This window comes from Meleagris gallopavo, chromosome Z (genome assembly GCF_000146605.3).
Source record: "Meleagris gallopavo isolate NT-WF06-2002-E0010 breed Aviagen turkey brand Nicholas breeding stock chromosome Z, Turkey_5.1, whole genome shotgun sequence".
Lineage (NCBI taxonomy): Eukaryota > Metazoa > Chordata > Aves > Galliformes > Phasianidae > Meleagris > Meleagris gallopavo.
The window spans coordinates 63,439,027-63,466,421 of record NC_015041.2 but is presented as its reverse complement, the minus strand read 5'-3'; the positions used below and the strand labels follow the sequence as shown (position 1 = coordinate 63,466,421).

Sequence of the window (27,395 nt, the reverse complement as noted above, 5' to 3'; positions counted from 1 at the left end):
CATAAGCAGGTATACAATACTCAAAAGTCTACTTCTTGACATTGGCTTCAGCAGGATATTTAGCTGACAGGAGAAGCATTACAGCAGAAAGTTTAATACCGTACAGAACCTCCTGCCCTGCTACTTTCCAGTAGCAGCTAAGCATCCCACTGACAAGGATTTCGGCTGTTAAAGCCAACTGAAAAAAATATTTTTCATGATTTTTAGAAAAGAATATTGGAAAAACCTCCCAGAAAAGTGTTACATACAGGTGGCCAGACAAGTCTGCATTCAGCATCGCTCTTAGTCTGGCTGGGACGAGTAGCACGCCAAGGAAAGGGGGTTCTTCACTGTGAAAGGAACTGGGGGTACATGTTTCCACAGTGAAGCTAATTATGACATTTTCCATTCAAAACCATGAGAGAAACGTATTGATTTTTTCTTGCCACGGCAAAAGATCTTTTCTCTTAAAGTCGAACTGTGTCCTGAAGTTAAATGACCTGGCCCACAGAGTGTGCAGCTCTCCCAGCACTCCATCCTGCATGAGGACAAGACGACGCTGATCGCCAGCAGCCACCACCCACATAAAGCTGGCAAGTCAAGAAATTTTAATATTTAATACTGTACAAAAGCTCCGGTACAAAATCTGGGAACCGTTGCTTCAGAGGATGTTTAACACAAGCAGCATCAGCTCTTCAGTGTCACAGCTCAGCCCATGGGATGCAGAGCATTCCATTTTATCCCCTACAGCCATGCTCATTAACGAAGGGATTGAGGCAGTCGTCCAGAGCCGGGGTGCAGCTGCAACCAGAGATTTATCACGCTTCTCATTCCTGAGATAGACAGAACTCCTATCTCCTACCCTGAACTGAGTTACTTTCCCTCACCTGCGACAAAGAAAATGGAGACAACAGGAAGGCTGCAAGACTTAGTGTTCTGAAGCAGAACCTTTGAAAAAGGCCGTGGGGAAGACCCCCAGAACCAGAAAAATAATCTGGAGAACACTCATCTACGCACAAAAAGCAGAGAGAAAGCGCAATACAGGAACTAGGCTAGCAGCTGAAACAAAGAAGGCAACATTCTCAAACAAGAACTTCTATCCTAAGTCTCAAGTATGGGGATTTTCACAGAATCATCAGCCTTTATGACTATTCCTCGGAGAGCTACACTGACATGAAGAAAGTTCAGTGCTGAGTATGCCAGTAAATTAATGACAGCTAGAGAAGACAGATGAATTCAGCCTTAAGGCTAGTGTGCTATTTACAGCCAGCAATGAGGAAAAGGATGGTACATGATTAACGAGAGGATCTGTAAGTAAATCACAAGTGCTCCTACTTAGCTCAGCTATGCCTAAAGGTCCTGCTAGGATCCACCTAGTGAAAGCCAAAACTGTAGAAACTAATGGCAAAAGACAGAGCTACCAATGTACTACATTACTTGACAGCTACGCAATTCAAGTTCTGAAGTGACAAATAAACCTGTTTAATACGAAGTTGAATTTGAAATAAGTTTCAGAATTAATAAACCCCCAGAAAAAAATTAATCTTTTAAGTTGTAGGAAAATTAAAAAAAAAGTTTTTTATCCTGATAACGAAGTAAGGAAAGCTTATCATAGCATTTCCTTAAATACTGACACAGAAACTACCATCCACTTCTTACACCGTGCTCGGAGGCTATACTAGTAACCACCAAATGAGAAACCAGAATAGTTTGATGGAAGCTGCTCCATCCCCAGAAGAGAAAACTGCAGTATAATCTGAACAAACCCAACTCATAACTAGTTAGAAGCAAGTTAGTTATAAGTGTAAAAAAATGCTTTGATAGGTGTTAGAGTAATATCTGAATGCTACCACATATTACAGTAAGATTATTTCAAAAAAGTCCTCCAATAGCAAGTCCTACCTGCTTGACTCTCAGTCAAGCTAATCCATCAAGACAACATCCATCAGTTTACCAGAATTCAAAAAAAGCCCATTTAAACACAACACACAAAAAAGTTTAGATTTAATTGTTAGCATGCATAAATAACAAAGTCCTGCAGACCTGTGCACTATATGGACTAAAAAAAAGAAATACTTGCCTAATGATAAGCTCATTAGTGTTGTTTGCTTCTATCACCAAGATGGATACAGGTCCTTCTGACGGTATAATCAAAGGAGGAACAGATGACACACTTTCTGGATACTGCTCCTTGGACTCCTCATGCTGTTGTTCAGCTGCGGCCTTCACACCATCAGGGATCTGGACTTTCTCAGCAACATTCAGATTCTCATCAGTGCAACTTTGGGTTTTCACATAGAGGATGGCCTTCTGAGGGGCATTAGATACAAAGTCCACCACACATACATCTGAGAGCAACTGCAGATTATTCAGAATGCCTTCTGGAAATTTTCGTTGGTAAGTGTCTTGGTACAATTTGGGAAGTGCATCAGCCCAGAGACCACTGGGATATTTCACCAAGATATTAATAACATCTTGCTTGAAGTCACTACTACATGAAGCAGGCTCAGCCTCCGTGCTTGTTTTTAACAGTGGGTCTGCTTTTGAAGATGTGACATTCTGAGATGCCTTGTCTTGCTCTGTATTGCTTTTCACTGCTGGCGGTATTCTCTTAGTAGGATAAAGAATTCCGTATGTCTGATCCCCTGTGCATACTTTCTCCACCTTGAAAAACAAAAAGGAGAGTCAATAATGAGCTGCACCTTTAAGTCTAGAGCATGTGACAATTACATTTATACGACATGCATTTTATACAGACTCTGAAGTGAGCAAGGAGCTAAGCTTGGGGCAATCAGTACAGCAAAATAATTTCTTGCAATGCTTCCTTCTCCAGTTTGGGGGGAATATCAAGTATACACTGCTATAGTAGAGAGGAAACATGAAATCTAATTAGGTGGAAAAAAGTCCTGACTGTGAAGCATAGATTTCTTTTTTTCCCAAGAAGGAGCAGATGACGACGGCACACTCCACAAATTTAAGTGTTCTGCACATTAACCTCCCTTCCTGATCTCTCCCACACAGATAAGCATACAAAGTTTCCATCTCAGCTCACTAAGGGAAAGAAGATTTTATTGTAGATTTCAGATACTGTCCTGTAGCACTGTAAAAGCAATCTTCTATTGCGTTCAGGGAAAAGCATTTTCTTTAAATGAGTTATGAAATTAAGGAGAAAGTCTCTGGATCGTAATAAGTTTCATGTTAGATCTGATAAAGGCACTTTAAAGCATGCCCTCAACCTCCCTCCAGATCCAGATGTTTTACATCTCCACTCTGTTTCAGTAATGAGTATCTCACATAGTCTAAGCCACAACCTTGAAAACACCATTTGAAAACTGCAGAAACAAACTCACAGTAGCTACAGAGCTTCAACCAAGACAACCCAACTGTGGCTTATAAGGAATATTTGTGTAAAAATGAGACGATAAAAGCTATCAGTGTTTTCATGTTTGTCCTGAAACAAAAGTACTCCTACAATAAACAAGTTAAACAGCTAGATTATCTGCTACTCTTCAGGCCTAATATCTGCCTTTATTGTGGTATCAACGCCAACAGAACTTCATAAGCCTTGCAAAAATCACTCTGCTGTTTTGCCTTGGAAGCACACAACTGTGAGCACAACAGAGTGATTTAGAAGCTCTAGCTTGCACAACAAGAACTGCGTACTTCTCTCTCTATCAAGAGAAACAAGAATTTAGTTCCAATACATCGGAAAATGTGACAAATAAGGGGAACCATGCTGCTAATCTAAACCCAAGAATAGTGTTCTTAGTATTCTTCCTTCCTCTCCTCCCCCCCAGTTCTGTCCCTTCAGCTCCATATAGCAAGGGGTGAGCAAATGGCTGTGCTGCGCTCAGCTGCCTGATGTGTTAAACCATAAGACTGTACAAGAGCACTTCACGTACTTTCTGTGCACTGCATCATCCAGACTAGTGCAAAACCAAGCTGTTACACAGATCTTAAGACACAGGTCGTCTTCTCTACACAAGAAGAAATTATATCCAAAAGTGGCAGAAGATTTTACTCATAAAAAAAAATTAACCATGACACTGCAAATGTTTTAGAAGCCTTGTGCACTCAAGGCAGCACATCTCCACCCTTCTTTATCAGTGAAAACCAGGGTGGTAATACTTCCTGCAAGAATCTCAGCAAGAAGACGACATGAGAAGGCAAATAAACACATCTATGAATCCTCAGCTTCAGAATCCATGCTGAATCCACAAACTTTCAGGCCTGAACCTTTCCAAGAAGGCTCACTAAGCCAAGGAGACATGCGAGATTACTCTTAATTGGATGGAGGTAACAGGTAGTGTCCCACAGATATCCATATACTGAAAAGTATGCATCTGCTATAAGGTAAGAACGTACAAGAATTATACCAAGTACTTCAACAAACCTGTGGAACTTGCATCAAGTTCCACAGCACCTCTGCTATCTACCATGATAAAAGTGATAACAAAATATGTACAGAGACACAACAGAAAGGACAAAAGAAGTGAAACCGACTCACGTCAGGAAGAACCTACACACTTCATTTTCTAATAATGCAAGAAAATTGCACAAGAGAATTTTGGAAGTCTACTTAAAGCTGGGGTGACACCAAAAGCAAATCAAATTGCTCCTGTCCTTGTTCAATGAAATTCAGAAGATCTCCATAGAGACCATCAACTCTTCACATGCTGAAGAATTTTTCACCACAGACAAACAGAACTTTCCTCATAGCATCTGTGCTGGTTGATTCTTCACATCTCATTCTGCATTTGAATTCATTTTCTCCATATAACCCTTTATGCTTTGGAAAGCTGACAAAATATTTCTCTTCTCTAAATACTTTAACTAAAAGCAACTTTACTGTAACTAAACATTTCCTTTTCTTTTGGCTCCATGCTAAACTTCATGAGATCATCAGCCCTGCAAGAGATCTTAAACTTAATTTGTTTATTCTAGAACATAGTAATACTGAGGAGCCTGTCCTCTGCTCTGGATTTAAAACTGATTTTTTTTTCTTTAAATTTAAAAAATTATAGATGTAAAAAATTTTACATCACTGCATTTTAAGCCAAAGTGGCATCTTCTGAGAGAGAGGGAGAGAGAGAGATAGTCCCAGCATCCAAAGGTGTACCTCAAAATGCGAATAGGACAATCAAAGGCCCCAGTGCCTACGGCACGCTGCTACAAGTTAAATTGCTATTCCCAGTTTAAATTAGAGGCTGAACTCCAGGAGATGCTTACCTGCTACTACTTTTTTTTATTGTTATTAAAACTGTTGGCTTTACAGTGAGGAAAAAAATAAAATGAATAGAATACCACAATCTGGAAAGTTCTAGTTATCCAACCAATGAACATCAAAGGAGAAGAAAGTTCAGATTATAAGTACAGACTATTTAAAATTAAATCTTAGGTCTAACCTTTGATCTAGCTATGGTAAAGACACTCATCCCCATATGAATCAAGAGAGATTAAGGCCTGAAGATGCAATACAGCAAGTTCTACGTGGAATCTTGTATTAAGGGGAGATTCTGAAAATCCTTTTTTTAAAAAAGAAAACAAAAGAACAACCAAATGAAATGAGGCTAGAAAGGACTGCAGGCAGTGGATTAGTATTTTCGAATCACTTTAAACTCCCTTAGCAATTACAAAATCCCTCAACAAGCATAGCATTTTATGCGTGCACAAGTCAAGTTTTTTCCTCCAGGAAGAGTTACTCCAGAACAGAGCACAGCTACAGATGAGCAACGTCACCGCTGAGAAGTAACAGCGGCACAGCGCAAAGTACGGCTTGCAAAAGGCAGGAGACCGGCAGCAACCAAGAATGGAACTTTAGACCGAAAGGGGCCTCTGGTGGCCACACAGCACAACTGCTCGCTCAAAGCGGGGCCGGTGGCTCCGCTCACCCAAAGCCTCCTGCATTTTAGCTGAGGAGGTCTTGGAGGGTGGGGAGCACAGAACTTCATCAGGCTTACATTTCTGAGAAGAGTTTTTCCACACTCTTGCGAACGTTCTGAGCTGCAGCATTTCTGCTCCTTGTCCTATCACTGTGCATCTCCAAGAAGAGCCTAGCTCTACATTCTCTCCCCTTTGCTTTCCCTTCCTTAGTTTGAGGAAAAGCTTTTCTCATCAGCTCTTTGAGGCGTGTTTTCACGATGACAGGCAGCTACACTGCTCCACACCACTCTCACTCTTCCTCTTCAAAGGGAAAGTGGGGGAGAACACGATGGAAAAGGGATCAAGCGTAAAGATAAGCACAGGGAGACTTCTCACCAACTGCCGTTGAGGAAAAAACAGACTCAGCGCAGGGAGACCTGCCCACAGAGCTTTGTCTCTCCCGCTCCTCCATGCTCACCCTCCGCCCCTGCTCCACGCGGATGCCATCCCTCCCCACTGATCCCACGTAGGCTTCCCAGAGGCTGCAGCTCCCCAGGCACCACTCCAGCACGGTCACCTCTCCCCCAGCTGCCACTGCGCAGCAGTTTCCTCAGCCCGCTCTCCGGAGCACACCCAGCACTTCTCCCAGCCCAGCTCTGGCAGCAGCAGGTCCCTTCTGGAGCCGCTCAGCCCTGACACAGGGCAGTGCGGGGCTCTGCTTATAGAGGGCAGCCCTGCCTGCAGCCCCTCCCCCACCAAAACAACCACCTGTACAAGAGAGCTGCGTTGCAATGTACTGCAGATCATCCTGAATGAAATTGGAAGCACAAAGCTTTATGCATTGTGTCTCTTGGCTAGCTCTGCTTAGCTAGTGTTCCGCAGAGGTAAATGATACCTGACAGACCATTAAGCCTTACAGGGTAAAGATTGGCAGCAGACCAAAAAGAGAAGATCCTTTAAGTCTCTTAACTCCAACAATAGCTCTGAGGTTCCCTAGATACGTTTAGAAGGCAGCACAGATGCTGACTGAGACAATATTTACGGGCAGGAAAATATCCCTATTTCAATAAGATGTTTCACCTTAATTCAGTGCAATTTAGTTTAGGTGGACAGCATTAGTCAACGATCTCTTGCACAGAAGCTGATATTCAAGAAGGAAAAGATTCCTCCACTCATATCTAAAAGCTGCTGCAGTGCTTGATATCCATAATAACAAGCAAAAAGATTAATGAGAGCAAATTCCAATCAGCCCCTTTACCACCAATATCTCAATGTTATATCCAGAAGAGTTTATAGATACACTTATAAGGTCCCCCTTCTCAATTAGAGCGATTACAAGAGACCATCAACAGATGCCAGAACATTATCAAGAGCAACAGAGTTTGAATCATGCTACAAAGAATAAGAATGCGTTTGTACTTGGCCCAAGGGAGCTTTCAAAAATGAAAATCTGGAGTCCAAAATAATATAACAAAATTTAGAAGTCCCCAAATGAAATACTGACACTGCAACTGAGTAAAACAAGCAGAACAGAAAAGAAAAATGAAACCTGTTCTTTTTCATATACACATACAGAGAGATGAAGAAAAACCTGTGTGTTGCTAGGACAAAGGCTTTGTAAAGCGTGCAGCTAAACCACCATATATATATATATATATATACACACACACACACACACACACACACCAGAAGAATCAGAGTGACTTGAGTCTTGCTTAATTACTGTGCACACTGAGGATGAAAAATCAGGCACACTAGCAGCCTCCTTAGAGCATGAAGATACTTTCCACCAAGGAAATGGAGAAAACACCTTGAAATGAATCTTTCAGTGACTTTTTTTTCCCAAGACTCTACTCACAGCTGGCACATGCAGCCATATTCTGTTACTTTTCCGCAAGACAGGGAAACGAAATGCACAGCAGAGGCCAGTTAAAAAACAATTTTGTGGCAAACAGGAAAATCTGGTTCCATTATTCTTGTTATAACACAGGTCTTCAAAGACAGCTCTAAAATATGCTGATCAGAACCACCACAGTGTTTAGATAAAATAACTCATCACAGTTCTAGAATAGCCGAGGCTGGGACATCTGGAGGTCACCTAGTCCAGCCCCTGCTCAACTAAGGGTCACCCAGAGCAGGTTTCTTCAATAAGCAGAGCAAGAGAAAGTTAACTATCATAACGTGAGAGCACATCTTCAGGAGACAGTTCACAGGGTCAGTGTAAACTGTGCCAGCTTTCAGACACACATACATACTACCAGCCATTACCAACAGATCCTCTCCTCCATCTGCAAAGCACTTTCCAGTTCTTAAGCACACACTATGTACTACATGTAATCAGATGTGGTTTTTTTTTTTTTTTTTACTAACTCAAGTCCATCATTCTGTTTAGAATGATTTTTGCATCACAACCGAACTGTGCTGTGAAAAATACTTCAAGACTGAAAACCTTACACAAGCGAAGCTGCTCAAAGAATACAGCTGGCTACTATGGCAATACTCATCTTCTCTGACACGACACAATTCATTCTGAACCATAAAGAAAAAAAACCATCTGCCAGATGCAGTGAGATCAGGTTAACAAAGAGGGAGGATGCTGACCAGAAACAGATTTAGGAAAAAAAAGCAGTTCTATTCTGGTTTCTGGCACTGTTCACCAGCTTATCCTGTCATCTTCCTGAGTCTTTAGTTTTGCTTTCTGTGAACAGTCACAACCTTTACAAAGTGTTGAAGGAGTAAGAATAGTTCCAAAAAAACAAAAACAAAACAAAAAAAAAGCCAAAAACCAATGAAGTATCCTACCTGGCAAAATATGCCATCTACTTGATGGAGTTACAGCATCAGTGGATAAAGGAAGAGCAACCAACATCATCTACCCGGACTTGTGCAAAGCATTTGACACTGTCCCACATGATGTACTGGTCATCAAATTGGAGAAAAATGGACTTGATGGATGGAGCACTTGCTAGATAAGGAATTGGCTGGACAGCTGCACTCAAGAGAGTTGCAGTCAATGGCTCAATGCCTAGGTGGAGACTGGTGATGAGTAGCTTTTGTCAGGAACCAGTGGTGGGATTGATGCTATTTAACATCTTTGTAGGTGACATGGACAGTGGGATCAAATGCACCTTCAGCAAGTTTGCAGCCAACACCAAGCTGAGTGATGCAGTGACATGCCAGAGGGAAAGGATGCCATCCAGAAAGACCTGGACAGGCTTAAGACGTGGGCCCAGGCCATCCTCATGCAGTTCAGCAAGCACAGGCACAAGGTCCTGCATCTGGGTTGAGGCAATCTCAAGCACAGATACAAGGTGGGCAGAGAATGGCTTGAAAGCAGCCCTGATAAGGATTTGGGTATGTCAGTTGATGAGAGATTCAACACGAGCCGGAAATGTGCGCCTGCTGACCAGAAGGACAACCACATCCTGAGTTCCATCAAGAGAGATGTGACTAGCATTCCAGGAAGGTGATTTTGCCCTTCTACTTTGCTCTTGTGAGGTCCCACCTGGAGTTGTCCATGTCTGGGGTCCCCAACACAAGAGAAGGACATGGAGCTGTTGGAGCAGGTCCAGAGGAGGACCACAAAGATGATCAGAGGGCTGGAGCACCTCCACTATGAGGACGACTGAGGGAACTGGGCCTTTTGAGCCTGGAGAAGAGGAGGGATAGCAGCCTTCCAGTACCTGAAGGGGAAAGCTGGGGAGGGACTTTAATAAGGGCAGGTGGTGACAGGACAAGGAGAAATTGATTCGAGCTGGAAGAGGGTCAATTTAGACTAGATATTAGGAAGAAATTCTTTACTGCAAGGGTGGTGAGACACTGGAACAGGCTGCCCAGAGGAGATGCATATGTTCCCACACTGGAGATGTTCAAAGCCAGGCTGGATGGGGCTGTGAGCAACTTGGTCTGGTGGGAGGTGCCTCTGCCTATAGCAGAGGCGTTGGAACAAGATGATCTTAAAGGTCTCTTCCAACCCAGATCATTCTGCAATTCTACAATTCTACTTCCTGTTTGCCATGATAAACTTTTAACTTGTAATGAAAACTACTTCAAAACAATGAAGTCCATGAGTCCCCATGAGTCCACTTTCCCTTTCTTTTATCTATTTATTTACAATCATGCATCTCTGACAAGACAGCCTTTGGAACCCGACCAGCACCAGAGATAAGGTTTTGCACTCATGGGAGCAGACAGTTCAGCAACACTGAAGATTCAACTAACAGAATTGTTGAAACAGATCTTTCTCTTCCTGATGGAGGTCTGCCTGATCAGCAAAGACTGTTTGAGGATGATCAGCATATTTTGCCGCAGCCTAATTGCTCATTAAAGCTCGGCTATTATCTGTAAGTGATAGACACTAAACAAATACTTTGTACTTTTCTGTTTAGTTGTGCAAAATGTGATACTACAAGCAAGATACTCAAGCAAACTGACCTAAGAAGGGGAAGTAAAATGCCAATAGAGAACACAGTCAACCTCAATCTTCTGTTGTTGGTCCTCCTGACTGAAAGGAGAAGACTGAAAGCAAGGCTATTATAAAGCCTCTAACGTACAGCGATTTCTAGAGACTTCAGCTCACTTGATGCAAAGTTCTTCCACTGTTCCTGACTGAACCTAGAGACAAATCATTATTTCTCTAAAAGGAAAAAACAAATGAAATTACTTTCTCGTAGAGAAAAATTTAGAGATGTGAATTACTAAGAAATGATACTGTCCAGGGCAGAAACCTCAAATCTTTAGTTTGGTGACAATGAAACCATATGACAGAGTTCATGCTTCATGGTTTGTAAGTAAGCTACTACTGATCAGTACACATTCAATAAGAGTATGTGTGTTGTCTCTTTAAAAAGGTTCTGAGAGATACACCAGGGATTTTTCCTGTTCCGAAGCAGGCAGATGCTCGCAATGTGAAGTATCAGAAGAGGCAGAAGTAATTCAGAAATTAGTAATGGCATCATCTTTAATAATACCATTCCGTGTCCTTTCAGAGGATCTAATCTACGTTGCTCTACGCAGACGACTTGTTTGAAACTGCAATTAACACAGCTTTGAGAGATTTGCAGTAGCCTTCTATGAAGTCCCTAGTTCAATCTTCTCCATGCCAGGGCCACGAGTATAATTTGCATAAGTCAAGACAACTGAGGCAGACTCCACAGGTTCATTAACTGTCTTTTACAATAAGACTGTGCCAAGGCAACTTCAGAGTTAAGACTGCTGTTGTACTGAGCTTGCTATATTAGAGCACTCCCACAGACTTAATGACTGCTTACTTACATTAAAAAGAATGTATCTGTTTGCTAGAAAAAAAAGAAGAGATATACTCAGCAGATAACAAGCAAATGGAAAGCATACACAAAGAGAATATCCTGTGTGAATAGTAACATTTTGTCTGGAATGTTATCTTAGAAAAGATAAGACTAAAATTTGCTGCATGAATTAAGCAACTCAGAACAGTCTGCTCTACAAGTAACACAGGAACTGTTATCAACCATCAAAACAAATCACTGCTGTTTACAGTAAGTTACTGATGTCTGTAATAAGACATGACAAATTTTGTGTGTTAGAAGCCGTGCTCTAATAGCATGTAAATACTGCTACTCCTGAAGAGCAAGTATTCAGGATCAGAAGAGCCCTTACTCAGCATTTCATATAAAATACTCTGCAGTACAGAATGAAAAGTCACCTCAAGCAGACAAGATTAATATCCTCTGGGTGTCTTGGTTTGATGTTGAAGTTGGAAGCATTTACTGGTAGGACTGACACGTTAATGTAAAGCTTTTCAAGAAAGAAAGCCTTGATGCAAAGTAGCATTTTACCATAAAGGGAATCATCAGTGCAGAGGAAAAGACAAAAGCACAGTGACTGAAGAATCTTAAGCTGGTGGTGAGATAAGCTGTAAGTGGGGGCTCAGCCTGATACCAGTGCCTAGTAGTGATTTTTTTCAGTGTTGTTTCTAAGACGTTGTTTTGTTTTGTTTTTTAAACTGCTACATATTAAAAATAACATTTGGCAAATAAGCACTCAAATCTGAAGGGTGTTGGCATCCTCCAAAAAAAAAAAAAAAAGAAAAGAAAAAGATATTCAGTACTTACTGTGCACACATGAGGCCAGTGCTCAAGCTGACGGAGCACTGCTGTACCAAGTTCTTCCCTGTACGTATCCTCATAAATCTGTGCTATCTTCGACATCCAAACACCATTTCTGTACTTGCTCAAAATCTCCTTAATGCGGTTTTGAATCTCACTGATGTTAGGAACAGAACGGCCAGAGGCAACAGTATGCGTCTCCACACCAGATGTACTCAAGTTATCTGTTACACAAAAATAGAGCCTTCAAATAAACAATCTTCTCAGTAGAGACAAATTTTAACCTACCTACTTAAAAATTAGTCATGGGAATTGCCAGTGTAACACCAATTCTAAAACACAACTTTCTTGTATTACTGTTCCAAGTCACTTTCCATTGGAAAGACACACAGAAGCCTCACACAATCAGACACAGCTGAAATAAAATTTTCAATTATTGTAGTTCTTTTCATAGGCAGGTATTAAACCTTTTTTAAGAAAGGATTCTAAAAGGGGATGCAAAATCTTTGGCAACAGTGCAGCCTCTCAGCAGCAGCAACAAGTCTATCTCCCAAGACAGACACAGGTTCCTTTTCTCAAGTATACAGACAAAGACAAAACAAAATACCTAAGAATATTCACCCAAAGAAAGAGATATACAAAATAGACCAAAGATTCACTTTTTATTCTAAGATACGTCTTAAGTAAAAGTCTGAATCCACACCCTCTTAACTCGATGATCGCTGGACATCCCTTCCAACCCCTACAATTCTGTGATTCTGTGAATGCCCAGCTATTTTGGCTGGCTTCGTGCACCACCTATGGGAGAAGGGAAGTCATTACGTCCAGCTGGAGGCTCACATCACCAGCCTTCTTGCTCCCTCATTCCCTGCACCTCTTCTTTTGCGGAGGAGAGCACTTGCTACCAGACCTGCAGCTTCACAAATCAACCAGGCAAGTCTCAAAGAAAGCAATCATCATTTGAAAAGCTGATCCACAACACAACTGCTGAAATTCAGGCAGGCAGAGGGATATGTTCTGAACAGCTAGGGTAGTGTGCTGGCCTTCATGCGGCTGTTTACTCCCAAAAGCCAGAATTTTGCCCTCCACTATTATATCCATGCCCTGGCACTGCATGGAGCTACTTGCTCATACTGTGTGACTGCCTTTGACATTTACTACACAATGATTTTCCCAGAAGACAGAAACAAAAAGGCAGGCAAATAAGCACGCCTATTTTCCCAGCACCATGAAATAGAAGTGAGGGGTTTGCTCATGAAACTTGGTATTTCACCCAAATCTATCTTCCTTCAAAACAAGTAGCAAGACAGGCTTTTCTTAGGAATACACCCATTCTAATGCCAGCAATGTGAACAAGAAAACATCTCTTAATGGGGAAACTTACCATTTGAATCAACAGAAGACCTTCTCGACAGGTGAACGTGTAGCTCCTTTTGAAATCGTGGTGAGACAGTTGGTCTCTTCTCAGACCTAAAATTGAAAAGAAAATTTCTTTAAATTACTGTCTTGGCTCTCAAGAGCACTTTATTTGCTTATAATTCATACATATGAAATAGAATGTATTCCACAAACTTCTAACTGATTCTCTACATAAGAGCAAACTCCTGTTGTCCTGACAAGGAAAACACCTTGGCTAGCAACGGCAAGGCAAATCAACAGGTGGTTTCTAGTGTGACTTAACTATCGTGATCACTGAGAGAAACAGAACACTCAGTAGGAAGACATTCACAAAGACAGATCACGTAGGCCCAAAAGCAGAGATTAAGCTCAGTCATAATGTTGATATATTCAGCCTCACGACTTGGTCTTTCTTTTGGCCAGTGTCTCAGTCTTGCTGGTGAACATGAACAAGTCCATCTTCTTGACTGGCATGCCTCCTCAAAGCCCTGACACCAGAGAGATCACAACAGCACGTACTGTGTCACTTAAGTTGCAGGCAAAAAGGCGCAAGAGTTTCAGAAAGGAGTTCAAAGACCAAAAGCAAGCACCTTCCAAAGGCATTTATGCAAGGAAGAACTGCACAGTAGCAATCGTAGCAGAAGATGTACTAAAACAGCTCTCCACAGAAGCATGGCAAATTGCTGCAAACTCCAGGAAGCTTCAGGCAAGAGCATCCGCTGCACATGCACTAAGAAGGCTCTGCAGATGGTCCCTTTCCAGAGGGCACACGAGGACAACAGCCACATGTGGAGTCCACAGACAACTCTGGAGGAAATCACCGGACACAGAAACATCAAAGGAGACCTTCTGAACTTCACGTGAAAGATCCCACGTGGGATCTTTGTAGACAGTACAGGTATCAAGTACTATGCTGAAGTTAGCAACAATAGCAAGGGGAAGCCAATGCTAGCATGGAATTCATAAGTAATCTCACGTGTCTTCAAGCTGAACTTTACTCAGCACAATCACAAAGCAGAAGGAAGACTCACATTCACACCCTTCTAATCATATAATCATTGAGGTTGGAAAAGACCACTAGGATCATCCAGCCAAACCATCCACCCACCACCAATACTGCCTCTTCAAGATCTAACAAAATCTGGTACCCTTCACTTTCTTTCCGTCCTCATGAAATGACAAACCTGCTCCTCCACGAGGTATATGATGTCCCTGAACAGAAGTGTTATTTTTGGTTAAAGTGACAAATCCTACAATATTAGTAGTCGGGACAGCCACTGTCAAGTGCAGCATTTTCCATAGCAGAAGAGGATAGACCAGCAGCTCAAGGAAGAGCACATTTGTGAAACAAAAGTGGGATAAGACTTAAAAATATTAAAGTAAAGATCACCCACATCAAACCCAGACAGACATTCATACACAACTCTTCTTATCTGAAGAGTGTCTTCAATTGAAGAGTGTCTTCAATTTCGTCTGCAACATAAGAACAAAAAATAGGGGACATCCTCTTGTGTGCCACAGCCCATACCCTCACACAGACTGGCAGCAGTGTCTCCTTCCAAGGTGTCTGTGTCTGGCCACGTAGGCCGCAAAAGAAAGCCAGGATCCCTCCCCCTCCTTCAACCACCTCTCCATACGTTTATATACCAGCAATGACAACCCCAAATTGGACAGATACCTGAGAAAACAGTCCCATGAGCTAGTCACGCGAGCCACAGAGACTGTGGGTAAGTGAGACTGCTGCCTCACAACAGAAATCCGTTGTGTTCCAGGCCCAGTATCACACCACTGCTACACTACATGGATGACCCAAGCGCAGGGGTAACTATCGGGTACTGCAGCTAAGGATTCAGTTCTTTGTGCAAAGAAGTGCAGGACAGTCAGAACCAAGCCTGCCTGGCACAGAGCTAGACAGTCACAAGGCCAACATGCTACTTTCCAGCATGCAGATACATAAAATTCAACTGTTTGCAAGACCTCATGCACTCTAGTTGTTGAAAAGTGCTCCCAGCAAGAGGCCTCCCAGCCACGCTACCAATAAGAGAAGACAGCAGCCCAACACAAACATGTGATTAGACATGCTGCCCTGCCAAGCACCCATGCATAGCTGAAAGGCAGGCTTCTTCGGAGGCACATTTCTTCAGAGAGGAGGGAATGCATGCTTTTCCATGCCTAAGCCCCTTACCTTGGTAAGGCCCACGCCGTCCTACTCCGCACTGTCCAAGGGCCAAAGACCAATCCCAGGAGTGGGGCTGGTTGGCAGCCACCAGCAAACACTGACTGCTGATTGAGGCAAGGGGGACACCAAGCACCTCCATCTGCTTTCATTTGTGTCACTGTTTTCCAACTTCAGTGTCTCCTATAGTATGATTTACAAGCGAAGTCCTTCTCATTCTGTGGACTTGCAGGTCCACAGCAGCCCAGTGGCATGGACTTAGACTGATAACTGATTGCTGATACATATACGCCACCACAGCACTTGCAAGGTGGCCTGGGATAGTAGCAGGAAGCAGGAATCACAGCTACCTTTAGCATCTCTCCCACATGACACAGTGGGAAGGAGAAACAGTTCCCTTTCACCTGTGACCAAGCAGCAGCAAATCCCTGAAGCCACGGTCACAAAAATCTCCCAGCAAAACACCACAGCACTGCTCTGAGGAGAGACAGGTGGGGTGCTCCTGTCATGTCACTTGCCTCACAACAACAGGCCTGCATCCCTCTCCCAAGGAATAAGGATGATGTGAGGGCACTGCTCTGTGCTACACTATTCACAAACTTGGGCATTCAAGCCGTCCATCGCAGCTGCACTTGGCCAGTGCTTGGCTGATGCTGACAGCCCCGTGCACCACAGGGCATTGCAGCAGTGTGGCTGAGGCTGAGTGCAGCCACTGTGAGTGGCAACACACACACACACCCTGCACTGTCAGCCCGGAGTAGAGGTAAACACCCCACAAAGAGAAATGATGGCCCAGCAGCTCCATAAGCCACCTGGATTAGAGATGCTCACACACAAAGGCTGAAAAGCAGCACAGAGTGCTAACCCAGCAAAACGGCACCTCCAGCCTCATCCCAGCTTGGCCCAACACATCCGGGCAGCTGCTGGCTTCATGTGCACCACAAAAAGCACAGAAATGCTAACGCTGCAAGGGCTGAGGTAGGCAGAGGGCAGAGAAACAATCATCAGCACTCAGCATTAGCATCCCCTGCACACAAACCCTCTCTGATTCCCACATTCCCACAGCCCAGAAAATCCTTGGACAAAGAAGCATCCAAGCACCATCTCGTTTCCCCCCATCTCCCACTGCATGCACTGACCTGTTGACAAGCGTGACATGTCTTTGCATGGGGATCTCTCTGGGCAACCCACTCCCAGTGGCTGCAGCTGGGGCAGACCAGGCACTCTCCATGGTAGGATTTGTTGTGATGCATAGTGCACCTCTGCCTCTTGGCACACGAGGGATGGGCTTCTTGCTGCCTTCTTCCAGTGTGCTCAGTGACCTGGGTTGCCGCAAAGTTCCTTCCGGCTTTCCTAAAGAGTTTCCAGACGTGGCCATCAGTAATGCTCTCCTCTGCCCCATGCAAGCTCTCCTTACAGGCAACAGCTAAGACATACAAACAGGTTGCACTGCAGGGCAAGCAGAACCAGAGTTCCTGAACTCAACAACTTTGGATCAGCTGTCCAGAGCTGAACACTAGAGCTGGATTTCTTCAGCTCATCAGCAGGCAAACCTGGGCAGCAGCTACTTTGGGGTACCAGGGCACTCACAACAGGAACTGCAGAGACATTTGCAGCTGATGTTGCCCGGGCTGCTTCTCACCTCGAGGGTGCAGCTCACCTCTGCCACCCCACCAAGGGCTAGCTTATCCCTTACAATCAAGCAGGCTCACTACCACTCTACTCACGCGTATCTTAGACATTTCTCCCACAAAAGCACAGCCAAATGGAAACAAAGGCAAAGTCTTTCTAGAGCATTTTTGCTTCAAGAGTGTGCAAAAGAAAGCCTCTCTCACAGACAGTGCCTTGCAAGCACTGATACTCTGTTGTCAGCATCACATCCCATTACTCGGAACCTTCCAGTGAAAACACACATCTCACTGCCTTCAGTGGAACACCTTAAGGCAAAGACTTTTGCTTTTAAATACACAGAAGTCTTTAGTAAAAGCAGGCCTTTTGCAGCTGCCTGGAGCTTACCTACTGGTGTGACTGGGGATGTATTCTTCAGCCTCATCCGGCAGTTCACTTGCTTTCCTGTTTTCTTCTTCAAACTGCTCTGTCGGGCTACAAGTTGAGCAATTTGCATGGTCTCAGGGCAAGCAACAGCATGGCAAGTCACCTGTTTGGGGCAGAAAAGAGACAGGAGTAGAAACAGTCACTGAGATCCAAGCTTACCCACAGTCATAAAAAGACTGACAGCAATTTCCACTTCCTGTAATCAGCAGCTCACAGAGGCCAACAAGCAATTCAACAGAAGTTTCAGAAACAGACAAAGACCTTTGAAGATCTCCTCCTTCCATAATGCACCTCAGAAAACAGTAGAGCAAATAGCCAAATCCACCCAAGGCTCTTCATCCCCTTTTGCTTTAGCTTGGAGCCCACCTGGCAGTAGCCCAGCGTCTCTCTTGCATCCTACAAGTCCAAGATCCCACTTTACAACAATACCCTGCACTTCCCAAGGATCTCCTCACATCTTCCAGGCAGCACATGCTGACTCTGCAGGAGCTTCCAGCAGCCACTCAATATCCAGAGCAAACAGACATGCAGGGCCAGCCCTGCAAACCATCGCTCAAGGGACTTCCAGCCCCTCAGCCTCTCCTCACCCCAAGTTCTGCCTCTCCTCCTTGGCCAGAACCTTCCCACTTGCTCTTACGCCTGACTGACTCCTGCCCACATGTGCTCAGGCACTACTGTGGCCCCACACTGCTAGGCTGCCATTTTCCTGCCTAGGAATAGCACGGGAATAGCACAGCCATCCCACTGGCACAGACTGCCTGCAAGCACTGTGTTGGCACTCAACAGTGGCTTGCCCTTGGGCAAGCATATAGACAACATTATTTGCCTCCACTATGACCTCTTGCCTTGGCCTCTCCTTGATCCATCTTTGTAACACAGACAGAAGTAGTTCTTTAAAAGCAAACAAACACCGCTTCAGCAAGCCGCCAAGCCACACATCTCACATGAGCTTGGCCTCACGGACAAAATGCCAGCCCAAACCTTGGAGTCATCCAAGTGCCAAAAACAAACTCATGACTGATGAGTATTCTTCCAACACTCTGAGGATGCCAACTTTGGAGCAATCCAAAAAAGCATGGTGAAAGAGGCTGAAAAAGGGACCCTCTCACACAGCGCTGTTACTCTACTAGATCCCCAGATAGCCTGCTGCTTAGAAGTCACACTGCACAACTGTTGTGCAGTCATCATCCATACAAGAAACGCACTGAGGGTGTCAGAGCTCGGCCTGGCAGCATCTCAATACACAGCCTAACCAGTGCAGTAATGAAATGCAAGGAAGCACAGTGAGGCTGAAGTTGGCAAAGATCTCTATAGACCACCTCATTCACTATCCCTGCTCAGAATGGCATTAACCGTACCTACTTGCCCAAGAGACTGTCCAGTTGTGAGTGAATATCTCCAAGGATGGAGACTTTTCAACCGCTCTGGATAACTTGTTCCAAGGTTTGACCACCATTATGGCAAAAAAAAAAAAAAAAGACATTTCTTATGTTCAAATTAAATCATCCATATTTCACTTTGCACATCTTGCCTGTTCACTGAGTACCAATGAGTACTGGAGATACAGATGGGCTCAGATGTTTTTCCACTCTCCCCAGAGCAGCTATTAATACACATGGATTAGACTCTCCCATGCTTTCTCTTTTCCAGAGCGAACAAATCCAGCTATCCTAGCCTGCCAACACAGTCCCTTTACCACCTTCAAATCTACTCACCGAATCTGATGTGGAATGTCCACATCTCTGTTGGTTTGGTAGACACAGGACTCTGCATGCGGTCTCACCTGGGCTGAGTACAGAGGAACAGACCTCCATTAACCAACTGACAACAGACTTCCTAATGCAACCCAGTACATCAAACTCCTGGGCTGCAGTAGCACACTGCTGCTCACGCTGAACTTGGATCTTATCTGACAAGCTGCCTCCTGGCTGGTCACAAGACTCTAGTGGTGCATAACACTTCCCCTGCTTGCAGAGCTTGTCACATCATGTCATTTATACAGCTAGCTGAGGTCCATCTGGAGAGGAACACAGCCACCCACTCTGCAAACAGTCATCAGTCAACTCCAGCAATTTGCAGACTTCCTAAAGGTGGACTCTATCCCATCGCTGTGGTCATTTGTGCTAAACAGCACTGCCACAGTAGCAACCTACAGGGCACATCTCTGCTGACTTGCCCCCACTTTGAGTTTCCTGCATCTATTATGGAAGGCAGTATCAAAAGCCTTATTAAAACAGAGAAAGGCAACATCCACTACTGTCCCTTTATTCACTCGACCAGTTATCTCATCATGGAAGGCTATGAGTTAGCCAGATAAGATTTTCCTTCTTAGATCTATAGTGACTGCCACCACTTCCCTTGTCTTTCACCTGTCTGGAAGAGGTTTCCAGGATTAGCTTACTCCATGAGCTTCCAACCTTTTGGCTTGCCTGGGCTGCACTGGGTGAACAGGAATTGTCTTGGTCTGTTGTCATACACAAAGGTTGCTCCAAAAGTAATGCTTCCTATTTATTTCTATGAAAACTACAACCCCCACAAAGAGCACAATAACACTGTTTGAGAGTGCAAAATCTCAGCCACAAAACACTGTTTTTCAACTTAAGCAACACCATCACCTACGCACTTTTGCCAACAATGAACAAGAGTTTGTGTGCTGCGCTTGTAAAAATCTGCACCAGTGGAGGCGACCCAATGTCACCATTGCTAAAATGCAGCACCTCGCTGTGCTGACATCCACTGTTTGGTGTCCATAAACATTCAGCAAGCTTCGATGAACGTCAGTGGGTGCCATTTTTTCCGCATGGAGGAGTTCAGTGACACACCTTTGCTCTATATGCTCTGCACCCCAGACACCACTGAGTCAGACTGATCCTCTGCTGCCATCTGCTGCACATGGAACAGAACAGCAACAACATGGAATGCAATACTGACAGAAAAGTTCAACCTCTACTGCTGTCCCAACAACACTTGCCTCTGACACTGTGGCTGGATATAAGAAAATAGCAGGCATTACTTTTGGACCATCCCTCACAATATATTATGTTGTTCATGTATATAAGTAACAATACTTTAATATTTTATTAAAACAATCAAAAAGGAGCAATAAAAAACAGAAGTAGTGGGATACTTGAGCTTGTTTTTGTGACACTAATGCACCAGGTTGGTTTGGTGGCAGTGGCTGCAATTCTCAGTGAGGTCTCTAAGATCTTTGTCAAAATTTTACTCCTCCTGTACTTTGTCCTTGACAACAGTTGCTCACAAATGTACCTACTGCCAAAAAGCAGTAACGCAAATAAGATGCAGTTGAGAAGTGAGGAATCCAGAATGGCTTTGCAACGACAGCCAGCTCTCAGCACTTGGCAGTGCACTGCATCAGGCCCACACCCGAGCACACGGCCAGCCTTTAAGGTGTTCCTTAATCTAGCTCCTCTTTGCTGAGTCTAAGGCTTCCTTGCTACAGACCTTCTCAATCTCAGGAGCCTTGGGGCGGCTGATGGCCAGTCTTACCAGTGAATAACAAAGCAGAGAAGGTCTCTTCCATGTCCATTAAGATTAGGTGCCAATTCCAAATCCTCTGCAGGCTCAAATTTTCTCTAGTCATCATTTTCCTGACACACCTGTAGAAACATTTCCTCTGGTCCCTCACGTCCCTTACCAGATTCAACTCAACATGGGCTGCAGCTTTTCTAACCACACCCCTGCATGGACAGTATCTCTATACTCCTTCCAGCTTACACAGTTCTGTTCCTGACTCTTCTAAGATTCTGTTAGCATCAGAATTAAGATCCAGACCTTCCTGTTCACTCATGCATGTCTCCTGCAGCATTTGTTTCATGCTGTTTGCCAGGGTGGACTCTTGTTGGTCCAATGGCTGAATTAAATATGGTGTATCTGAGCTTCAGGTGGCAAGCAGGGCATCAGTGAAGCATTCTGGCAAAGCAGTTATTTGCTGCAGTCTTTACTAAGAGGCCCTCCCCGGAGCACAGAGACACAAAACAGTGGATTTCTGCCCAGGATTCTTGCTTGCTTCTTCCAGCCACCACCTAGGAATGAGCTGTTGTTATTTTGTTTTTTAACTTGCTCCTCCGGTTCCAGCTCTCCTTTTTAACCATTAAACAAGGGACAGTTTAATAGCGTAGTTCTTCACACCTGCATGCCAGTACTGATTCAGAACGTGAGGTTCTCAGTACTGTGAAACATTCCTGAGCTGAAGGTGAAAGACGAAGCCGGACTCCGTGTAAGGTACAGCTCCATCACAGCGTGCATTAACAGGCTGCACGATGAACCAGCTGTGTGGCTTTCTGTTAAGCTTCGAGCATTTCAGATCTGCACGTCATCAGCTCCTACCGACTGCGCTGCCTTGCGATGAGCGCCGTGCAGCTTCATTACGGGATCACGCTCTGTAGCACTGCTGCACACAGAGTGACTTCTGTCACCAATTCTGCTGTCAGGGTGTCAGGCTCGCTCGGTTTTGGAGCTGCTCGGGAGCTGCCTGCTCTCTTACAGCTTGACCACACTTTACTGCTGCTTCCAAAAGACTCGCTGAAATAAGACAGAAATGTGGTCCTGCGGTGGACTTTGGCAGAGCGGGTCCTACCTCAGCTCTGTGGAAAGATCAGTCTGAAATCCTCAATGCTTCACCCTTTCAGAGGTATCTGCCGACAGCCTGAACTCCGTGCTCTCAGCAGGGCCTCCATAAGGCTGCCGTGACACGCAGCACAGCCAAGTGCTGTGGTTCTCAGTTGCTTCAGCTTTCTTCTCCTTTTCGTGCTGTTCCTCTGCTTTCTCATCTCACCTGGACCAGCTGTTTCAGTCTTCCTTCAGAGGGATGCTGTCTGACATGGCAGTGCTTTGGGAGTTGTTTTGAAAGTGATGGCATTCTTCCTCGGCTTTTACCTTGTTGAAGTAGTTATTAGGAAATGCAGTCATGCCTATCCCCATGCCCGCATGCTTGGGTATTCACTTCTCCATGTTCTTACTTCATGTATACTTCCTTTTTAAGTTTAGTGAGCAGCATCCTGTTCATTCATGTGAGTCTCCTACAACCTTTGCTTATTTTTCCTCCCTACTGGAATGGAAAACTCTTAAGTCAAAGGAGGTGGTACATGAAAATGAGCTGCTTCTCCTGAAACGCTCTTCTCTACAGTATTGTATCCTATGGGACTCTTCCAGACAGACTCTTGTACAAGGAAAAGTCTGCTCTTTTCAGGTTCTTCATCACGATGCTGCCTTTTACCTCATTCCCCTCCTTTCACAATCCTGAATAGCACCATCCTGTGGTCACCGTCGGCAAGGCTGTCCACAGGCTTTACATCCCTAAGCACTTCATCCTTGCTTGTAAGAACTGGGTCCAGCTGAGCACTGCCCCTCATAAGCTCAATGTTTGTGTCAGGAAGGTGTTCTTACCCAGTAGTTCTAGTCCTCCATAAGAATCAGTGCCTACAAAAGTGGCAGATGTCTTGCAGATGTCTGAGGAAGGCATCATCTGCTTCATCTACTACATCTTCCTGATCACTAAGGTTACAACAGAACCCATACGCCAGTCTGTGCACAGCTCCCAGTGAAGGAGCTCTTGCTAGCTCATTATCTGTCCCACAGCAAGCTCTGTTCGCCCCCACTGCTTTCAAACAGGAGAGGCTTATGCTAGCACCCCTTCCTTCCATCCCAGCCTGTCCTTCTTAACAGCCTGTGCCCACCCGCAGCAGCAGCCAGTTGCATAAGCTACCACAGCAGGTCTCTGTGACCCGATGAGATCACAGGCTTGCTATTGTGCACAGAACTCACATTGTGCCTCACCCTGTCTGCAGGAGTGTAGAGGCCCTTAAGAAAGGTGCTCAGCTGTGCTTATTTCTGAAAGAGGGTACAAGAGCTCTTGTCTCAAATTCTGTACAGCACGAATTTTCTACTTCACGTGGATTTACTCACAATGAACACGTTCAGCCCTGGTCCACAGATTAGTGTGCCTACCATTTGAGTCACCTCACACTTCTCTTGCAGCCTCATCCTTCATTCCCTCATGTGACTGCTGGTTGTCCTCATCCTCTCTCTGCCATTCTTGATTTTAAAAGGCATATAATGTACTCAGCATGACCCAAGGGCAAAGAATGCCTCTACTTCTGCCTCCACTCACTATTTGTAAGAAATGCTCAAAATCAGATAGGGCACAACTGCACACATCACCCTCTGCTCAGTGTCACGTTCTGGATAGCTGTCACAAGAGGGTCACACAACAGCAACATGAGCTCTGTCTTCATGAGTCTCCTCTGCCACAGGTCTTTGCTTCCCTTTAGCTGCTTCAATCACGCAAAGCATAGTCAGCATGAACAAAAGGAAAGCGATTCCTCCTGAACTACCTCCAGCCCTGTTTAGTAGCTCTCCCTCTTTCTACCTCCTATAGCTGCATTTCAATCTTTCCTTAGAGCTGCGTCAGGAAGTGTACGCCTCCAGCACTACTCAAGCGTCCACAAGGCTTTCAGCACATACTGCATTAGAGGATAAGCAAGACTCTCAAGGGAAAGGGAGGATAACAGATTATACCCTGCAAGGCCCAAGTTAGAAACAGATGGCTATCTGCCGAAGTCACCACAAGGAGGCATTAAGTTGCAGCATCACAATCCCAGAGGCACATGAATTCATGTTTACTGATGTAGCTGTAGTCAGTACAGCCTTGGAGCAAACAAAAGAGAATCTCACACTTAGTTACTTGCTGTAAAAGAGTGAACTCTGACAGTTGCAAAAAGGCAGCAAAAGAACCCTTTGCTTTAAAAAAAAAAACAACACGCCATATTTCCAGGAATCAGTACAAAATAGAAAGAATTCCATGGCACTTCCCACCACACTTCACATGTAACCATCAAGACCTACTTCTGAGCTACCAGATGTCACCTCAACCCAGGTAAGTCAGGAAAGCAATAATCACCACCTCTTCAGATCTAATATGACAGCCACAGTTTCTGCAAAACATCTGTTTACCTGGGGAGAGGAGCAAACTAGCAACCAGGAGCTCCACACTGCCAGGTAAGATCTGTGGTTTCAGCAAACTGCTTCCAATCCAGCAACCCAACAGGAGACACAGGCTATAGCAGCAAGGCCAAGGAATAAGGGAAGGCTCTTCCATTACAGTGAACTATTCTGCTGAGCTGGGATCCACCTCCTCCACAACAAAAAACAATGACAAGTGAAACCATGACATCTGCACTGAGTGCTCGTCCCCCTGTAAACTTGTTAAGCTGAGGTGCATTACCTCACCTTGGCACTGCAACAACAAAAAGAGTGCTAAGCCTTCAGAAACTGATGTCAGGTTTGTACACAACAGACCTACAACAATTTTGCTGTAGGAAAAAAGCAGGCTCCAGAATCCCAGCCTGAAAATACATTCAAGACACATGCACAAGACTTAACATTCTGTGAGGTCTCAGGACAATCCACTAATATAGCCCAAAGGAAGAAAGTTTGAGATGGGAATCACAGCTCTCCTGTCGAAGTGCCTTTCCAGTCAGAACTCCTCTGTAAGGAGGAAATCTCCATAATCCTCCATGTTTTGTAAACACTAATTTCTGAGCTGCAAACAGGAACAGGAAAGTAAGAGACATCTGCTCTGTGTCACAGCTTCCACCTCCGATAGCATTAGTGCACCACACACATTACAGTATTTTTCTCAAATAACCCATGACAAGGGCAGAGGTACAATTATGAACTTCCACGCTTTATAAACATAAAAGCCATTTCCAGATATAATTTTCTTGATTATCACAGATTCTTACCTCTCCTGTTTTATTTCTCTCGATCCTGACCACTCCAGGGATGCTTGCCACGTAGGCTTCCAGTGTGGCATGCCCTAGGTTTCTGAAGGGAATCCATTCACCAGTTAATGATCTGTATTCACCCTGAAGCTCTGATAGTGGTATGCCATGTTTACTGGAATGAAGAACAGATCGCAGTGCTTTCGCAACCAGGTCAGGCTCCTGCATCTTCACCTATAAGGCCTATACCACAAAAGAAAAAAAAAAGTAATTTTACATTCACAGACTAACACCAGCAGCTTTTGTTACTCAGCCTCCCCCCTCGATGAGCAAGGATTTAACACCTCTTGGGCCCAGTCCTGACCTCAGGCCAGTATGAGCACCACGGTGGTCACACTGCAGCATGGCCAAACCGAGCAAAATGGCAGCTACTTCCCATAACATGGCAGCTGTGGCAAGGGCAGGTGTCTCGCCACACCAAGGCTTGCTGTCACAAGTCCCAGGCATTGCTGCTCGCCCACCCAGCCCAGCAGCGCAGAGGAAGAAAGGTGCTAGGTACAAACCTGAAGGTAGCACACGTCTTCAAGTCTGGTGTGCACGGACAGTGAAGAGGAGAACTAACTTCACTTCCCCTGCTCCAGGCAACAAGTCCTCAGCTGCTTCATAAAGTTGTATCCAAGAGGAAGCAACCCAGCAAATCAAACCCCATTCCATACCTTAAGGACAGTACTGCATGTATCTAAGCAATTTTGGCTCTCACTACAGGAAAGACAGAGGCCCTGGACTGTGTACAGAGAAGAGCAACAAAGCTGGTGAGGGGACAGAGCACAAGTCCCATAGGGACCGGTTGAGAGAACTGGGATTGTTCAGTCTGGAGAAGAGGAGGCTCAAGGGAGACCTTATCTCTCTACAACTGCCTGAAAGGAGTTTGTGGTGAGGTGGGGGTTGGCCTCTCCTCCCATGGAACTAGCAACAGGAGATGGCCTTAAGTTGCACCAGGGGAGGTTCAGGTTGGATATGAGGAAAAACATCACCTCAGAAGGAGTGGTGAGGCACTGAAACAGGCTGCACAGAGAAGTGGGGGAGTCACCATCTCCAGAAGCATTCAAGAAATGAACAGAGACAGTACTAGGAACATGGTTTAGTGGGAAAATATTGGTAGTAAGCAGATGGTTGGACTGAATGATATTGAATCTCTTCCAACATTGGCAATTTTGATTCTATCCTATGACAAAAGAGTGAAGATGCATTTTGGGGGAGGCCTGTTCTCCTTTTTTGGGGGAGAAATCACCCTGGGCACCACACCAAGCCGAAAAGAAATGTCCATCTTTAGTATTTTTCAGTCTGCACAGATGCACTAACAGCAGCCTGCCGTGGTGCACCCCAAGCACGTGATGGCCCAGCCCAGCTGCTCAGCAAGAAAGGAGGAGCACGGAGTCCGACACTTCCTTGGCTCCTTGAGCCTCTTTACTTAATGCACATCCAGCATCTTACTGACCTCAGCTGGCCACTGCGCTTGTATTTACACACCTGTACGTCCACACAGGCACACAGCACTGCGCGTTTGTGTACTTAAAAAGGTACAAACACTTACACAGTGAAGCGAAACGTACTGTACACAAACAATAGGTCAGCAGAAAGGGACAGAGAAGTTCCAGCTTGTCGGTTTCGGCTCTGACGGCAGATCTCCCCCAGCCTTGGGCTGCAATCACACGCAGCAGTGACACGGAACCCTCCCGGCGCCCCAGGGCACGGCCACGCGCAGCCTGGGAGGACTGCAGCACACCTCCCGGAGGCAGCCACAGCACGGGGGGCTCCTGCTTTACAATTAAAACAATTTTAAACAATTCCGATCCATTTAAACAATCCCGATTCCACCTCCGGCGAGCCTTCCTTCTTGCACGGAACCTACCGCGCTAAAGGAAAAGTTACACCTTGGGCAAAGGTTAGAAGGGAGAACACCCAGAGACTCGGGATGGCGGGCTGACTGAAAGAGGAAAGTCCAACAAGGAGCGGCGCGGGGGCAGGACGGCTGCAGTCACACGGCGGAGCCGAACCGCAGACAGCAGCGCACGCACGGCGAGGAGCAGCCACGGC

General features: G+C 45.0%; 1 protein-coding gene across 3 annotated transcripts in view; it reads right to left on the bottom strand.

The window, feature by feature from the left end:
- Positions 1 to 27,377, bottom strand: part of TDRD7 (tudor domain containing 7) — a 38,046-nt gene extending 10,669 nt beyond the window's left edge. The window contains exons 1-7 of one of the 3 annotated variants that reach the window (XM_010726189.3): positions 25,862 to 27,377; positions 25,320 to 25,541; positions 17,518 to 17,659; positions 16,641 to 16,854; positions 13,312 to 13,397; positions 11,934 to 12,151; positions 2,060 to 2,643 (exon numbers count right to left, since the gene is read on the bottom strand). In XM_010726189.3, the coding sequence (XP_010724491.1) occupies positions 2,060 to 2,643; positions 11,934 to 12,151; positions 13,312 to 13,397; positions 16,641 to 16,854; positions 17,518 to 17,659; positions 25,320 to 25,526 (1,451 nt within the window). In that variant the 5' untranslated portion in view covers positions 25,527 to 25,541; positions 25,862 to 27,377. Of the gene's footprint in view, positions 1 to 2,059; positions 2,644 to 11,933; positions 12,152 to 13,311; positions 13,398 to 14,719; positions 15,453 to 15,510; positions 15,685 to 16,640; positions 16,855 to 17,517; positions 17,660 to 25,319; positions 25,542 to 25,861 lie in introns of those variants that run through there. The other 2 variants (XM_019610707.2, XM_019610708.2) reach the window with 2 other exon arrangements.
- Between the last annotated feature and the right edge of the window lie 18 nt (positions 27,378 to 27,395).